This window comes from Phyllostomus discolor, chromosome 14 (assembly GCF_004126475.2).
Source record: "Phyllostomus discolor isolate MPI-MPIP mPhyDis1 chromosome 14, mPhyDis1.pri.v3, whole genome shotgun sequence".
Lineage (NCBI taxonomy): Eukaryota > Metazoa > Chordata > Mammalia > Chiroptera > Phyllostomidae > Phyllostomus > Phyllostomus discolor.
Genome location: NC_040916.2, coordinates 41,612,466 through 41,631,116, shown reverse-complemented (window position 1 = coordinate 41,631,116; position 18,651 = coordinate 41,612,466). Strand labels below are relative to the sequence as shown.

The following is an 18,651-nucleotide window of genomic DNA, read 5'->3' as shown; positions in this document are numbered from 1 at the left end:
GCAGCCTTTCAGTTCACAGGCCAGTGCTCAATCCACTGAGCCACACCAGCCAGGACCATTTTCTTTGTCTTTTAGGAAGCAGAAATGTCTAATAAAGTCTAATTTATCAATTTTTTCTTTTATGGTTTATGTTTTTGTATTCTAAAAACTCTTTGCTTACCTCAAAGTTACAAAGATTTTCTCAAATGCTTTCCATTAGAACTTCTATACTTTTAGCTTTTATGTTTAGATCTATGACCCATTTCGAGTTCATTTTTTAAAGCATTTTTAAAAGATTTTATTTATTTTTAGAGAGAGGGGAAGGGAAGGAGAAAGAAAGAGAAAGAAACATTGATGTATAAGAGATAAATATTGACTGCTTGCCTCTTACACACCCCCAACTGAAGACCTGGTCCACAACCCAGGCATGTGTCCTGACTGGGAATCGACTGGTGACATTTTGGTTCCCAGGCCGGCACTCAATCCACTGAGCCACACCAGCCAGGGCTCAAGTTAATTTTTGTGCACAATGTTGAAGAGGCAAGGTTCATTATTTTTCTATACAATTGTGTAGTGAATCCAGCACAATCTGTTGGAAAGAATATCCTTTATCCACTGAATTACCTCACCACAATTGTTGAAAATCAATTAACCAAGCATGCGCAGTACTACTTCTATTCACTTCCACTGATCTCTACGTCTGTCCTTATGCTAAAATCATACTGTCCTCGTTACTGCAGATCCACAGTAAATCTTAAAATCAGGTCATGTAAACCCTTCAGCTTTGTTTTTTTATAAAATGTGACATTTCACATCCTTTCTTTTAGAGTCAGTCTATCATTTATACATTAAAGTTATTTTTATTGGGATTGTTTTAAATCTGAGTCTGAATTTTGAGAGAACTGACATTACAATACTGAGGACAGTTGCTCTCCCTTATCCACAGGGGATACAGTCCAAGACCCCCAGTGGATGCTTGAAACTGTGGATAGTATTGAACCCTACATATACTATGTTTTTTCCCATACATACATAATTATAATTAAGTTTAATTTATAAATTAGGCAGAGTAAGAGATTAACAATAATAACTGATAATGAAATAGAACAATTATAATATGCTGTCTTGAAAGTTGTATGAATGGCTTTGGAGTCACCATTAAGTAAAATAAGGGTTACTCAAATACAAGCACTGCAACAGTCGATCTGATAACCAAAATAGCTAGCTAGTAAGTGACTAATGGGCAGGCAGCATACGCAGACTCTAGTCACTGCTGGGAAAATCAGTATCAGTGCCAACTATGTCCAGCAATGTTCCCCTCTCCCCACTCACAGGCTTCAGGGGTAAGCCCTAACTGGGCAAAACCAAACAAATATGTCCCACCCTTCTGGGTATGGCATTTGGTTCAAGGGTGGGCACAGAACTCAATTAGCAACAACAAGAAACCATGAGTCTTTCGATGAAGTTTCTAAAAATGCCAAGTGCTCTTTTCTCTAGAGTGTTCTCTTTTCTATAGCTATGGTAGCATGAAAATATGAAGCTTCAAGCTGCTGCAACTATCCTGCTAAGAAGCCAGCCTAAACATGTCAACATACAGAGGAAGAAGAAAAAAGAAAGAAAAAAGCTTAGCTGGAATCCGATCTACTCAAGGACTTCATTAAATGGATTAAGTTGTTTTCTGTATAACCTGGAACAAAGCAAGTAAAGGTTCAATGCTCGCCTGTATGTTCCTATAGTAATAGAGAGGCTAGACTTTTAACATTCCTTTCGACTCTGATTCCAATTTTGTAAAGGCATACTGAACATGGAATGTCAAATGAGACACTAAGAACTACTCCCCCTCTCTCAGATTTCTATTTACACAAAGATAAAAGAACAGGTTTAAAAACTCCCAAATCATACTCGCTAGCAAGAATATGAGATGAAAAGGAACAAAGTACATAAGAAACAAGTCTTAAATTTCATTTATTAATCCTTAAATTCCATTATTATCCTTTAAGTTGGGTAATTGTACCCAACTTAAAAATAATAATAAAAGATATAAGCACCTAATTTTAACTACTGAAAATGCTGCAGCCTGCCTTTTCACTTTTTCTACCATTTCACTATATTTTCCTCCTCACTATGGAGTTTTCCTATGTGCTGACAGTAACTTTTTCTGTCTTGAAGGATTCCTGAAACAGTATACAATAGTGGTTATAGGCGTGGATCTTGGCACTAGAATGTGTGGATTCAAATCCTGCTCCATTATTTCCTAATTGTGTGACCTTGAGAAAGTTAGCTGACCCTAACTGTGCTTTGGCTTTCTCATCTGTAAAATGGGGATGATAATAGTACCTGTCTCATAAATTGCTATTAGTACTAATTAAGTTCAGTTCACATAAATCTCTGAATTAAGTCCTTGGAATATAGTATGCTTATTAGGCTGCTGTAACAAAATATCATAGACTAGGAATGGAAATTTATCTCCTCACAGTTCTGGAGACTAGAAGTCTAAGAGCAAAGCTCCAGGTTTCAGTGAAGGCTTTCTTCTCGGCTTGTAGCTGTCCTCCTTCTCACTATGTCCTCTCGTGGCCTTTCCTCGGAGCATGTGCCCAGAGAGAGAGCTCTGGTGTCTCTCCACTCTTCATTTAAGAGGCCCCACACTTACTGTCTCACTTAACCTTAATTACTTCCTAAAGGCTCTCTCCTCAAAGACACATTGGGGGTTAGAGCTTCAGCATGTGAATTTGGGAAGACAATACAGTCTACAACAGTATGAACTAGACAAACACTGCTGATGTTGTGACTATTAATGTGTATGTGACTACTGCTCTGAAGGAAAGAACTGTCTTATTCACAGACCAAACTACACAATCTAAACCAAATAACTGACCTCATGGCAGATTGGTAAAAGAAAGTACAACTTTTTATTGGAATATATACTTAATTACTCTTCATGTACATAACGATCCCTCAGAAATGAAGGACCACTGGGAAAACCGTGCTTCTATACCCAGCTAACCCAGAATGAAAGGGCTTATTTTGCAAAGTCTCTCTTTCCAACTCTAACTTTCCTAACTTTTATGATCTCACCAATAACTCTCAGTGTACCCAGTAAATCAACTTAAGCATGCCTAACGACCAACTAGCAAGAACCCACGTGACAATAACGCGAACCCGCCAGGCCCCACCCATCGTTCCCCAACCTAACCAGACAGTGACCTGCAAAGCCTGCACTTGAAGAAGTCTGACCAGACTGCCAAAAACTAAAACTGCCCTTCACTTTTTTAAAATTCCATTATTTTTAAAAGAAAAAACATTAAGGGAAAACTTCTCCATTAGGATTTTAACAAAATTACATTCAGTTAAGAAAGAAGCATCCCTTTGGCTCACTAAAAGATTTGTACTGAACTCTAAAGAATGGACTTTTTAAGTTACATGAAAGCTCATTTATCTTCTGAATTTAATTTCAGCAAATAATCTTTCCTTACACAGTTATTGCAATGATTAAATGAAATAATGTATGTTATTTACTTACTACCTTGCCTAGGACCAGTATCTATTTGATAAATGTTAATACATTAAATGTTCTGAGAAATAAGTTTAAAAAAAAAACAAACAAGTAGGAACCCTGGTCAGGTAGCTTTAGTTGGTTAGAGTGTCATCCCAATATGCCAAGGCTGTGTGGGTTTGATCACCCGTTAGGCAACCAATGAATGCATAAATACATGGAAAAACAAATTGATGCCTCTCTCTCTCTCTTTTTCTCTCTACCTCTCCACTGTTCCCTCAACCCCTTCCTCTATCTCTAAAATTGATCAATTTTAAAAAAGAAGAAAATTAATATCAACACTTAAATTCAGTACATGTTTATACTCCAATTATTTACAAGGGCTCACTGTTTATCACTGAGTTTAATATAAAGAGATACTTGAAGAGAGGATTTAATTTTAATTAACCATTAAATATAATGTATTTTACTGTACTAATGTCTGACACCGTGGTATTCACAAAGCAAGGGAACTTTTCCATCTATGACCTCTGCTGAGGAAATGTATTTTATGTCAGTGTGATCTCTGTTAAATTAAATGTCATATAACAAGATCTCTGGCATCTCATTTTAATTTAAATTTTAAAATAATACTTAAAAAATTTTTTACCATAATTCTTACATCCTAACATCTTTCAAACCCAGAAAAAATTATTTTTTCAGTAATTTTCTTTTTTATAGAAAACCCTCAAGCGAAAACAAATTAAAAGAGAAACAGGGCATTTAAAAAATTCTTCCATAGTTTTCATAAAGAAAAATACTGCTATTTGAATTACTAAGCTGGTAAGTTACAATTAGTAGACACAATTACATTACATATGACTAGTTTATGTGCCTGGTTATCTCATTAGTATTTACCTCTATTAATACTTAAAAGATAATCATTGCAACCAGAAGGACTTAAAATAGCGGAAAGAAGTGAAGACCATAAAAACAACTTGATAATTCTCAAAACTTATCACTGGGTTGAGTAAAAGATGTTAGTTAAGTAAGTTAACTATTTTAAAGAGAACTTTAGCAAGTGGGCTGAACTTGAGAAGTAGAAAGTTAAAGATAACTCAGGTAGAACACAGCCCTTCCCCAGACCTCCATCCACATTCCACTGTTAGTTTTTCCTTTGTGACTGTGAAATGTATAACACAACCCACTCAATCTACCCAATAAGTCACCTTGGACATGTTCATTTTTTATATGCAGGCATACTTCCTTCTATTGCGTTTCATGTCACTTTGCCTCAATGATACCGTGCTCTTCTCAAGCAGAAGGCTTGTGGCCACCTTACTTCAAGCAAGTCTCAGCGCCAATTTTTCCAACAGCACTGGCTCACTTCATGTCTGTGTCACATTTTGGTAATTCTCACAATATTTTAAACTTTTTCATTATTGTGACAGTGATCTGTGATCAGTGATCTCAGATGTTACTATTGTAATTTGAGAGGGGTGCTCACATAGGATGAAAAAATTTATATTGTATATATTTTGACTGTTTGATCAACCAGTTGTTTCCCCGTCTCTCTCCCTCTCCTCAGGCCTCCCTATTCCCTGAGATGCAACAAATTAAAATGAGGCTAATTAGTAACCCTGTAACAGCCTCTAACTATTTAAGTGACAAGTCACATGTCTCACTCTAAATCAAAAGCTAAAAATGATAAAGCTTGGTGAGGAAGGCATGTCAAAAGCCAATGTAGGCCAAAACCTAGGCCTCCTGCACCACTTAGCCAAGATAGATGTGAATGCAAAGGAAGAGTTCCTGAAAGAAATTCAAAGTGCTACTCCAGTGAACACGTGAATGGTAAGAAAGTGAAACAGCCTTACTGCTGATATGGAGAGAAAGCTGTAGTGGTCTAGACAGAAAACCAAACCAACCACAACATCCCCTTCAGCCAAAGCCCAATCCTCAGCAAGACCCTAATTCTCTCCAATTCTGTGAAAACTGAGGGGTGAGGAAGTTGAAAAGTTTGAAGCTAACCAAGGTTGGTTCATGAGGTTCAAGGAAAGAAACCATATCCATAAAATAAAAATGCCAGGTGACACAGCAACAGCTGATGAAGAGGCTGCAGTGAGTTATCCTCCAGAAGATCTAGCTAAGATAATTAATAAAGGTGGCTACACTAAACCACAGACTTTCTATGTATACAAAAGAGCCTTATATTGGAAAATGCCATCTAGGACTTGCACAGCTAGAGAGCAGAAGTCAGCCCTGACTTCAAAGCTTCAAAGGACAGGCTGACTCTCTTATAAGGGGCTAACGTAGCTGGTGACCTTAAGTTGAAGCCTACGCTCACTTCTCATTCTGAAAATCCCAGGGCCCTTAGGAATTATGCTACCTCTCCTCTGCCTGCACCCTGTAAGTGGAAAAACAAAGCTTGATGACAGCACATCTGCTGCCAGCATGGTTTACTGAATATTTTAATATTTGAGACCTACTGTTCAAGTAAAAAGATTCCTTTCAAAATATTGCTTGTTGAATATGCACCTGGTCACCCAGGAGCTTTAATGGAAACGTACTATGAGATTAATGTTGTTTTCATGCCTGCTAACACAACATCAAACCTGTAGGAGTAATTTAGACTTCCAATTCTTATTATTTAAGAAATACACTTCATAAAACTATAGCTGCCACAGATAATGATTCCTCTGATGGATCTGGACAAAGTAAATTGAAAACTTATGAAAAGGATTCACCATTCTAGATGCCTTTAAGAACATTCATGATTTATAGGAAGTGGTCAAAATATCAACATTAACAGGAGTTTAGAAGAAGTTGACTCCAACCCTCACAGACAGCTTTAAGGTGTTCAGGAATTCAGTGGAGGAAATAACTACAGGTGTGTTGGAAGTAGCAAGAGAACCAGAGGTGGAGGTAGAGCCTGAAGATGTGACTGAATGGCTGCAATCTCATGATAGAACTTAAACAGGTAAGGAGTTGCTTCTTTCTAAAAGAGCAAAGAAAGTGGTTTCCTGAGATGGAATCTATTCCTGATGAATATGCTGTGAAGACTACTGAAATGACAACAATGGATTCAGAATATTACATAAACTTAAGTTAAGAAAGCAGCAGCAGGGTTTGAAGGACCAACCCTAATTCTGAAAGAAGTTGCCCTGCGGGTAAATTCTATCAAACAGCATTGCATTCTACAGAAAAATCACTGGTCAACTGATGAAGCAAACTTCACTGCTGTCTCATTTTAAGAAACTGTCATAGGCACTCCAGCCTTCAGCAACCCTCACCCTGATCAGTCTGCAGCCATCAACATGGAGGCCAGACCCTCCACCAGAAAAATGATTAGGGCTCGCTGAAGGCTCGGATGATGATTAGTAATTTTAGCAATAAAGCATCTTTTAATTAAGGTATTATATTGTTTTTCAGACATGCTATCGCACACTTAAAAGACTACAGTATAGTGTATGCTTGACCCTTACATGCACTGGGAAACCAAAAAGTTCATGTGTCTTGCCTTATTGCAGGGTTCACTTTATTGTGATGGTCCGTATGCAGCCAAACCTGCAGTATCTCCAAGTTATGCACGTGCACAGCACAACTGAAATTTCCTTTCCTTCCCTCCAGAGCTCTATAATATGTGAGTATTAGAACTAGTACTGTGTTGAAGAAAAAGAATTACATATAGGTAACTAATTTCTCAGTATTAAAAAAAAAATGCAGCCCTGGCCAGGTAGCTCAGTTTGTTGGAGCATCATACACCAAAAGGCTGTGGGGTCGATTCCCCGTCCAGGAGCATACCTAAGTTGCAGGTTTGATCTCCAGCTGGAGTGTGTGTGGGAGGCAACCAACTGATATCTATGTCTGCCAGTCTGTCTGTTTGTCTGTCTCTCCCTTCCTCTCTCTCTAGCATCAATAAACACATCCTTGGGCAAGGATTTTTTTAAAATGCAGAAAAAGGTTCAAAATACTCAGATAAAGGACCCAAATTACCTGTATGTAAACTGAAAATCTACCACCTACCTGTGTATTCCAAAGCAACCATAACCAATCTTGACTGAACTTTGAGAAAAAAATACATGTTGCTTCAAATAATAATCCCATTCTAGAAATACTCAGGTTTTAGAAAGTATTTAAAAATTAGATCGTGTTTTTAAAATGAATGTAGAAAATGGAAACAGAATTAGAAAAAGTAAACTTACCAAATATATTAGTGGAGTGGCCTTTCTTTGCAATAGGTCTGAGTTCATTATGCCCCCATCCATATATTCTATAATTATCCCAGGCATGTTTCATCATCTGAGAAAAGAGAAATTATAATCCAAACAGTTACATTATTCACACTGTTATCTCTGTATCTCATGTAATTTAAAGATTCTATTACCAAATCCTCACACAGTCTCCTATATCTCCCACATTAATATGTTATACTACTAACATCTGTACCAGTGTGAAACACACATAATGTTTATTCTCAGAGTAGACACAAATTGAATGTAGTAGGTAAGTTCTTTCTATTAAGAAGGAAGGTGTCTGTTTGGCATGCTTTTCTTTTAGGAACTGCCAATCTTTTGGGTAACTGTTCCCGTTCCTCCACTGTGATTATGACTGAACTGTCAATCAAGACATCCTGACTGCACAACCAAACAACACAGCCTGGTTAGAGAACCTCTTAAGCTCAGACCAAAGATCAGCAAACTCCTTCTTTAACTATTTAGGCTTTGCAGTCGATACAGCTTCTATACCAACTACTTAATTCTGCTACTGTAGCACAAAAGCAGCCCTAGACAATACATGAACAAGTGGGCATGCCTGTTCCAATTAAACTTTTTTAAATATATATTTTATTGATTATTCTATTACAGTTGTCCCATTACCCCCCTTCATTCCCCTCTACCCTGCACACCCTCTCCCACCCACATTCCCCCCACTTTAGTTCATGTCCATGTGTCATAAGTTCTTTAGCTTCTATATTTCCCATACTATTCTTACCCTTCCCCTGTTTTCTACCTACCATCTATGCTATTTACTCTCTGTACCTTTTCCCCCTCTCTCCTCCTCCCACTCCCCTGTTGCTAACCCTCCATGTGATCTCCATTTCTCTGGTTCTGTTCCTATTCTAGTTGTTTGCTTATTTTGGTTTTGGTTTTGTTTTAGGTGTGGTTGTTAATAACTGTGAGTTTGCTGTCATTTTACTATACATGTTTTTTATCTTCTTTTTCTTATCTTCTTTCTTAGATAAGTCCCTTTAACATTTCATAAAATAAGGGCTTGGTGATGATGAACTCCTTTCACTTGACCTTATCCGGGAAGCACTTGATCTGCCCTTCCATTCTAAATGAAAGCTTTGCTGGATAAAGCAATATGGGATGTAGGTCCTTGCCTTTCATGACTTGGAATACTTCTTTCCAGCCCCTTCTTGCCTGTAAGGTCTTTGTAGGTTACTGTCTCCTTATCTCTTGCTGCTTCTAGGATTCTCTCCTTCATTTTTACCTCGGCCAATGTAATTATGATGTGCCTTGGTGTGTTCCTCCTGGGTCCAACTTCTTTGGGACTCTCTGAGCTTCCTGGACTTCCTGGTTAGTCTATTTCCTTTGCCAGATTGGGGAAGTTCTCCTAAATTTTATTCAGGTAAGTTTTCCATTTGTTGCTCTTTCTCTTCTCCTTCTGGTACCTCTATAATTCGGATGTTGGATCATTTAATGATGTCCTGGAGGTTCCTAGGCCTCTCCTCATTTTTCTGAATTCTTATTTCTTCATTCTTTTCTGATTGTATGTTGTTTTCCTCCTTCTGGTACACTCCATTGATGTGAGACCCAGCTTTCTTTCCATCACTATTGGTTCCCTGTGTGTTTTTCTTCATTTCACTTATTGTAGCCTTCATTTTTTCATCTAATTTGCCACCAAAATCAACCAATTCTGTGAGCATCCTGATCACCAGTGTTTTGAACTGTGCATCTGATAGGTTGGCTATCTGTCGGTCGCTTAAAAGTATTGGTTCTGGGGCTTTCATTTGTTCTTCTGTTTGAGCCATCTTTTTTTTTTTTTTTTTTGTCTTGTCGTGCCTGATACATATAAGGGGCGGAGCCTTAGGTGTTCACCAGAGCAGGGCAACCCAGTTGCTGGGTTGTGACACTGTATGTGGGGGCGAGGTCCAAGAAGAACAATGGCGCCTGTTCCACTCTCCATCGGACTTCAGTCCCTTCCACCACTTCCCCCAAGCAAACGGGGCCTTTCTGGTGCTAATTCCCATGTGGGTGGGCTTGTGCACCCCATGGGTCTTTCCAACAACCTCTCCTGTGGAGCTGGGAGTCTCTCCCTGCACCTCAACCCACACAGGTGTTTTCAATCAGTGCCCTGAGTCTCTATTTCCTGACACTGGGACCCTGGGACCGCCTGGTCAGCCAGCTGCCCTGTGTGCAGTACCTTGCTTCACAATTGCTGCCTCACTGGGTCTGCCGGTTGCCACCCCTTGGCAGGGGACTGCCAGCTGCCGCTTGCACGCCCAGGTTGACTTATGCCGGTCCCCACACTCTTTGTTCTGGGACCCCCTCCACCTGGCTTCCCAACTCTGCCCCTCCTACTGGTCTGGATGAACGTGTCTATTTTAACTCCTTGGTTGTCCAACTTCCATACAGTTCAATTTTCTGTCAGTTCTGGTTGTTATTCTGTTTCTAAATTGTTGCTGTCGTCCCTATCTTGGTTGTGTGAGGAGGCACAGTGTGTCTACCTATACTTCCATCTTGGCTAGAAGTCCCAATTAAACTTTCTTTTTAAAAAATAAAGGCAGAGCCCTCGCCAGATGGTATAGTTGGTTGGAGTGTCATCCTGTACACCAAAAAGTTGTAGGTTTGATCCCCAATCAGGACACATAAGGGAGTTAACTAATCAATGTTTCTCTCACATTGATGTTTGTTTGTTTTTTTCTTTTCTTTCCTTTTCCTTCCTTTTCCATTTCCTTTACCTTTTCCTTCCTTTCTTTTCTTTCTTTCTTCCCCCCTCTTTACCCTCCCCCATTCTTCCTCTCTCTCCAAAAAGTCAATAAACAGGTCCTCAAGTGAGGATTAAAAAAAGTAATAATTTTTTTTTACAAGTCAGAATTTGGCCCACAGGTTGTAGTTTGCCAACCCCTGACCTGGACAAAGTGACTGTGTACATGTGAGTCACATAGGGACAATCAACTCCTTTTACACACACATGTCAGTATAGACAGTAGGAGACAGAAAGACTCTCTCAGTTTGCAACCTCAAGGTCTAAGTAATATATAATCTTGGAGTTGATGGGGGCTAACTCTCTCCCAATTTGAAGAAACTAAGTAACAAAAGAAAGGGAAAGAGACAGATACATATTACTGACAATACCATCTACAGACTTGGATTCAGCCAAGCTTGAAGCCCTCAGAGCCATTATGCTAATAAATACTTTTATATCAATCGGTTTGTACTGAGTTTCTTATAACCCAAGGAGTCTAAGTAACACAATTATATATAAGCAATGTATTTAATTATATATCAATTGAATTATTTAATAGTAGACTGTAATGTAGCAAAAATCTATTAATTTAACAGTACACATCGAAACACTTTCCAATTTATTTTTTCAGCAGCCAGACTTACCCAGATACCAAAACCAGGCAAATATATTACAAGGAAACTAAAAACCAATAAAAACACAAATGCAGGACTGCTGAACAAAAATTAGCAATATATAAAAAGGACACAATGACCAAATGCAGTTTAACCCAGGAATTTAAAACTAATATAACATTCAAAAAACCAATCAATATAATTCATCATGTTAACAGAATAACAGAAAAAACATCATCCAATAATCTTTATAGATGTAAACAAAGCATTTGACAAAAACTTAACACTCACTCATGATAAAAACTGTCAGTGAATAGAATCTCTCCAAAAACCTACTTCTAACTACACATTTAATGGTATAAGAGTAAATGCTGAACCCCTACAATTGAAAAAAATTTAAGTATGTCCATTCTCATTACTTTTTTTCAACAGTGTACTAGAACTCCTAGAGAGTACAATAAGAGAAGAAAAAGAATTAAAGACATAAAAATCAAAAAGGAAAAAGGTAAAAATTTCTAGTCACAGAGGGCATAATTCTGTACAAGAAAAATTCTAAGCAATCTTAAAAAAAAGTCACTATAACTACATAATAAGTGACTTCAGTAAAATAACAGGATACAAATTTAACAGACTAAAATCAAATATATTTCCGTATCTGGTAATAAACAACAGAAATGGAAATTTTAAAACAATTAATTTATAATAGCATCAAGAAAGATGACATACTTAGGAAAAATGTAATAGAATATGTGTAAGAACTATATACTGGGAACTACAAACACCACCGAGAGAAATTAAAGAAAACCTAAAAAAGCAGGAAGACGTAACATGCTCATGGAATGGAAGACTACTGTTAAGATAATTTTTCCAAATTCATCTACAGATTCAGTAAAATCTCAATCAAAACCCAGCAACCATTTATTTTCGTAGAAAAGTTAATTCTAGAAAGGCAGAGGACCCAGAAGAGCCAAAACAATTTATACAAAGAACAAAACTGGAGGACTTACCTAATTTAAACACTTACTGTAAGTTAAAGTCATCAACACAGTGTCATACTGGCATTAAGGATAATCATGGAGATTAACAGAATAGATGTGAGCCCAGAAAGAGACTCAATACCTGCTGATTTTGTCAACTGATTCTGTACAAAACTGCCAAGATAATTCAATCAGGAAGAGACAGTCCTTTCAACAAATGAACAACTAGAAAGCCCTATGTAAAAAAAATAAAGCAAGGCCTTTACTTCTCACAATTAAAAAAACTGACTCACAAGAGACCACAGACTAAAATGTCAAAACTAAAACTAAAACATGTGCCCAAAGACTTGAACACAAATGTTCATAACAACTTTGTTCCTAACAGCCAAAAACTGGGACAAATGTACAGCAAATGTTCAACAGGCAAATGAATAGACGAAATCATGGTATAGCCACAAAATAGAATACTACTAAGAAAAAAGTTAACTTTATGTGCATCTACACAGATAAATCTCAAAAACACTATGCTGAGCAAAAGCCTAGCAACAAAATGTCACACATGCTTTATTACTCTATTCCATTTGACTGAAACTCTAGGAAAGACAAATCTAACCTATAATGACTAAAAACAGATCTGTGGTTGCCTGGGACCAAGGAACCAGGGGGACTGACCAGAGAGGGGGCACAAGAAAACCATTTTGACATTAGGGACATAGTCATAACTTGACTGTAACTGCTGTTACACAGATGCCAAAGCCCATCAAGCAGTACTCTTAAAACAGGTACATTTTGTTGTATATATATATTGTTTCATTAACATTAAATTTTTTAAAAAATCTAATAACCTATCATATCTTTCCCACTCATAATTTCTACTGTCCTGAGACAATTACTTAAACTTTCACCTATTTTTCCCTATTTACCACTATATTTCTAAATATAGGTTATAATGCTATTTCTTGTTTTTAAGCTTTAGATATTTACTATGTTCTCCTATAGTTAAGATAACTGAGCTCTCTAGTGCCTCTATCCACTCACCTCTACATATACTTCCCCACATATATGTATTTCCCTGGCCCACATACTCCCAATGTAGTTAACATGTTTTTCTTATAATCATTACATTACTTTGTTCGACCTTTGTTTTCCCTGCTATTAGCTGCTGGTCTGAGGGTTTAGTGGGATTTTTTGTTTGTTTCCTTAGTTTGTAACATAACAGTTATGAATTTACATCCAAGTCAGACAAACTATCAGTTCTATTTTATTCTGTAATATACCCTTCCTGAAGCTCTCTATCCTACTCTACTCTGGACTGCTGTTCTCACCACACGAAGCACAGCCATCAGCTGCTGATCCCCTCAGTCGCAGTCCTAGGAATGCCCTTCTTTATTCTCTATAGTGACAGGTACCCTGTTTCCAAAATCCCTTCTCTTCCTATTTTTGTGCTGAAGTATATTTTACAGTAGCAATCTGAGAAAATGCCTAAAAATATCTTTACTGTCAGATCTGATTCATAATTTGATTAGACATAATTCTTTCTAGTTTCCATTATTATTGCTGAGGAATCTGATGAACCATTATGTACAATCCCAATCTTTTGAGTGGAACCTTTTTTTTTCCCTTGTAAACTTTTATGATCTTTTTAATGCTACTTTTCTAACATTTCAAGAGTCCGTTGTTTTTTTTTTCTTCTTTGCTTATTGTGATGGATGCCTGACAGGTCCTTTCAATCCAGCAATTCACTTGCTTTAGACTGGCTAATTTTCTTGAGTTGTCTCTTTGACTTCTTTCTCTCCATTATCCCTGCTCTCTTCCAACCATATCTATCTAATAACTTGTCAGATGTTCTAGATTGATCTTATAATTTTTTAATTTTCTCCATTTTTTGTCCTGAGAGATTTGCTCAATTTTATCTTCAAACTCTTCTTTTGAAATTTTTAATTCTATCATATTTTTAATTTCCAAAAGCTCTTTGTTACTTTATAAATGTTCCTTTTTATAACTTACTATTCTTATTTCATGAATTCATTTTTTGTCACTCCAATGATGTTAATTTTTTAATATTTTTTTCTGCTCCCTTTATTATTTCTGTACCCTCTGAATTCACTTGTTCCATCTGTTTTGACCTGTCACGTGAGAAACTTTCCTTAAATGTCTGGTGGCCTTTGGTTTGCTCTCCACGTACGAGTGAGGCACTTATTAGACAAAGGCTGTCAGTGAATGAGCCAACTATTGCAGCTGACTGAGACTCATCTTAGAGAGACCAAGTGAAACCCAGGGGTGCTTGAGGAACAGTGTAGGTCTTTTCTCTTGGACCAGTCTCCCCAGAGAGAAGTCCTCCATTCTCCACTGTGCTGAATATAAACCTGGCTTCCAGATTTCTGAGAAGTGGGCAGGAGAAAGTGATCTCAACATTCAGAATGCATTTTTTACCTAATCCCTGCACCCCCATCACTTTCTTTATTTTTTAGAATGATCTCTGCGCTTTCACTCAGCCACACCTGGTATTCCCAAAATCCAGATATTCTCTAATTTATCCTTCCAAAAGGTTAACTTTTGTCTTCTGTTTGGAAAGGGAGGGTAGTGGCTGGGATGCACAGGGTATAGAATTAGGGATCTAGGGGTTAAGAGCTCCTTTTAAAACTTTCAAATAATCCTTTTCCAGCTCTATTTTCTTAATACAACCTTAAGTAAATGGTGTCTAATTCTTGACACTTTCAGGTATTCTGCAGTTCACATCACCTATCCTCTAGTTAGCTCATTCCCCTGCAAGCGTAGGTTTCAACTCTCTCTGCTTGCTAAGTCAGTACCATAAGGTTTAACAGGAACCTACAAAGGGGTCATTATGTTTTATGATGATTTATAAGAAAACTGGATAATATGGCGTGCTCTAAAGGATTAATTCAGCAGATCTAGGTTGTCCAAACCCCGCAGATCCCAAAGAAAGGTTTGGCCCACACTGGGCTCCTGGAAAATAACCTCAAACCCTTTATTATCCTGTATGTTATGAGTATCTTTGTCTACCTGAAGCCCTGGGCTGTGTCAGTTTATGATAATAATGTGATTTACAGTAGGGGCCTTTGGCCACATGGTATCAGCCTGACTCTGGTGGAATTGCAGAACTAAGTTCAGCCAAGCATACATAAGGAGCCTCCAGTAAAAACCCCGGACACCAAGGCTCAGGGGAACTTCCCTGGTAGGCAGCACTTCATGCCCACGGCCACATACCACTGCTGGGAGAACCAAGCACTGTCCATATCACTCCGCTGGGAGAGGACAACGAGAGGCCTGCACCAGGTCTCTCCTGGACTCTCTCCTATGCGCCTTTTCTATTACTAATTTTAATTTTGCTGTAATAAACTGAAACCACGAATACAACAGCTTCACTGAGTCCTTCCTGTGACTACTTCTTGTAAATCACTGACTGGTCTCAATGACCTTTGGGTGGTCTCAGGGTTCCCTAAGCACACAGTTATCTACCTAAATTATTATGTACATGAGAAAGTACTTCAATACATTCTAATGACATCTAAAAAAAAAAGCAGGTCAGGCATCTGGAAAAAAAAAACAAACCAATCAATGTGTCTCCAATGGTGTCCAAAGAAAGTGCCTTAAGCAGTCTGTACATAAAACAAGATGCCAGGAGTGAGGTAAAGTCAGAGCACAGTGCTATTTTGATTCCATCAAGGCCAGGGTCTTATAATAATTCATAAGGCCAAGCTTAAAGTACCTACTAAATCTTTCATATTCATCACTAGAACATGTCCATATAAATATTTGACTATTTGAACTAAGTTTATTATCTTATGACAAACAATGCCTTTGAAATATTATTGATGCTATTACACCCAGACAGAATCTTCTTCTACAGAGGTAGTACAACTGCAACCTCCACCTGGAATTAGCTGAGGTTCTAATTAACAAAGTTCACCTGAAATAGTCACTAGATTCCTACCCCACCCCCACCCCAGTAGTCTCTGTATCTCCAAGTCATTACTAAAGTAACAAACTGAAAGACTTCTGTGACTAAACAAATACAAAAAACTCTCAGATCAATCCCTCCTCATTCTTCAATCCACTGAGATTCTTTGGAAAAAATATGTATTCTTAATCTGCTGTGAAGTTATGGGGTTTCATGACATATTCCTTAAAAGATGGCAGATTTAATGCTAACTCTTCAGAAGCATGTTTCTAAGGAGATATACAGAGCATTTAACAGAGTCCCTTATAACTTCTTAACACTTAAGAAATTTCTTGTTCAGTGACAAATTATTTATAAATCTATTCTACATTATTTATAAAATGCTGAATATCAAAAGATCTCTGAACACAAATGGGTGAGTGATGTAACCATCCAAACATTGTCAAAATTTTAAGTATTCAGTAATTATAACCAATATTAAGAAAGAGAGTTCTAGCCCTTACTGCCAACTTAGAAACTGAACTACAACTATGACCCCAAAACAAACAAGGCCAAAGTATGACAACATAAACAGTGTGTCTATCTCTCCAGTCAAATATATATCCACAACCACTCTGTATCTTAAATATCAGCTTATTATTACCTCTTTAATTTTTTCCCTTTTCTTTTTTATGTCATTATCTTCAGGGTCTCCACCACTTATTCCTAAAAGGTTTGGTATAGGGACTGGTGGCAGTGGCTTTTTCTCTTTTGTCTTCATTTCTTGGACTACCTTATTTTTCTCTGTCTGAATTTCTGCTTGGATTTCCTCTCTTGACTTTTTTAATTTTTCTTTTGCTTCTTCCAAGGCCTTCTCGTGATCAGCTCGAATTTTGTTTCTCAAATGTTCCTCTTCTTCCCTGTAAGAAAAAGAGAGAAAAAAAGAATGGTTTGAATGACCCTTAAGAACTTCAAGCTTTAAACATAAAACTTAAAGTTTCCTCCACCAAACTCTGGTAGCTGTTTCCTGCTCCTGCGTTAAAAGGTAGGAATGACCTGTGAGAGGCTCAAGCCCATCTGCCTGAAGAAGAGGATAAATATAACTTGGTATGAGCCCCATATGACAGGGGCTAACATACTAACATGTTACACAATGGAGGAAGAGGGAACCTAGAAAGTAAGTTACAATTTCAGGGCCAATGAGAACAGAGAAAACAGCAATCTGTAACTTGTCAGTAGACACATTAAAAACAAAAAGGGGAAAAAAAGGAGGCAGGGGAGGAGGAAGAAAGGAAGGAAGGAAGACATACCAGTGAAAAACTAGGTGGGAGAGAGAAAATCAAAAATAGAATTAAGAATTAAGTATCAAGATAAACAAAAATATAGTGTCAAGGAAAGAGATAAGCGGAAAAATAAGAGGATGGGAAATTTTGCATTATTGTAATAGTACATCATGCTCTTCGAAAACTTTTGCATTTTGGAAATACCATAGAGCTTATAGCGCAATCATTCCTGAGTGATGCGGGTATGACTACCTAAAATTCTCATGAGCCCTTGTTACAAACACACATTCCAATTCAGCAGGACTGTGTGACACCCATGAATCTACATTGTTAGGAACTCCCCTGATGATTCTGGTGAACACAAACGTTTGGAAACCACTACCGTAGTGTGGACACTGGGTTTTCTACTCAGACCTATTTTGTAACAGCTCAGTCTTCTCTCAGCCTCCACCCAATCTACGTGACTGAATGCAGGAATGGTAGGTACTACTTTCCAAACCAGCCAACAATGATGGCTACTCTAAACATCTAACTCAACCGTCACCACAGTCACCTTGCAAACCCCTTGGTCCCTGAAAAACTTAGACAAATAACAACAAAAATAATCACTATTGTGGCTTAGGTGTATTGCATCCAAGCACTGGCTTAGTGAATTACATAGATTATCTTATTAAATTCTCACACCATTAATGAAATACCCTCTATTAAACACTGTTCTCACCTTATTATGAAACAGTAAGGCACAAAGAGAAAAACTAAGTAATTTGTTTAGGGTCATAGAGCTAGTAAGTAGAGAACCTAGTTACAAACACAGGCATTTTGACTTCTTAAACACTATGCCTTTCACATAAGGGATAAATGTTATTTAAGAATTTGACTTTTACTGTATAAATACTAACACCTATCTCTCAACATCTTTTCTCCCTTCTTAGTCCCAGAGCCCTCAATTTTTAGATAAGCACACGATCCTGCTAAATAAAAAGTCTATTTCTCAGCCTACCTTATTGAAACTGCTCCCACGGAATTCATGTGATCAGAAATGAACTTCTACCTTGTGTAAGCCACTGGTATTTTGTGATTTTTATAGCTGGTAAATAACCTAATTGTAAGTGAGCCACACTCTATCTTAGATGTTCTCTTTCCCTAGGGCTCTCATTAGTATCTGAGGGTTGATTTGCCAGAAATATATTAACCAAAGGATAGATTTCCTTCTCCAATTAGTGTATTTAAATGTTTGGAAACATTGTAAAGGACAAACACAATCCTCGATTATGTATGTATACAAAAAATTGCACTGAAATCTTGTTTTGCAAATATTCAGACAAAGATACGAGTATTTTCCCTTTCTATTCACTCTCTCCTTGTCTAGTAGATCTTTACTCTTCACCTACAAACACAAAGCCTCATCCATGTATTAAAAAATACATAAATAGCTAAAAACTTCCTTAAAAAC

The 18,651-nt window shown here is 37.5% G+C and overlaps 1 protein-coding gene across 2 annotated transcripts in view; it reads right to left on the bottom strand.

The window, feature by feature from the left end:
• The window catches only part of MAN1A2 (mannosidase alpha class 1A member 2), a 126,127-nt gene that overhangs the window by 85,064 nt on the left and 22,412 nt on the right, over positions 1-18,651 (bottom strand). For both annotated transcript variants that reach the window (XM_028502763.2, XM_036015249.1), the window contains exons 2-3: positions 16,580-16,835; positions 7,654-7,750 (exon numbers count right to left, since the gene is read on the bottom strand). In XM_028502763.2, coding sequence (XP_028358564.1) covers positions 7,654-7,750; positions 16,580-16,835 — 353 coding nt within the window. The remainder of the gene's footprint in view (positions 1-7,653; positions 7,751-16,579; positions 16,836-18,651) is intronic.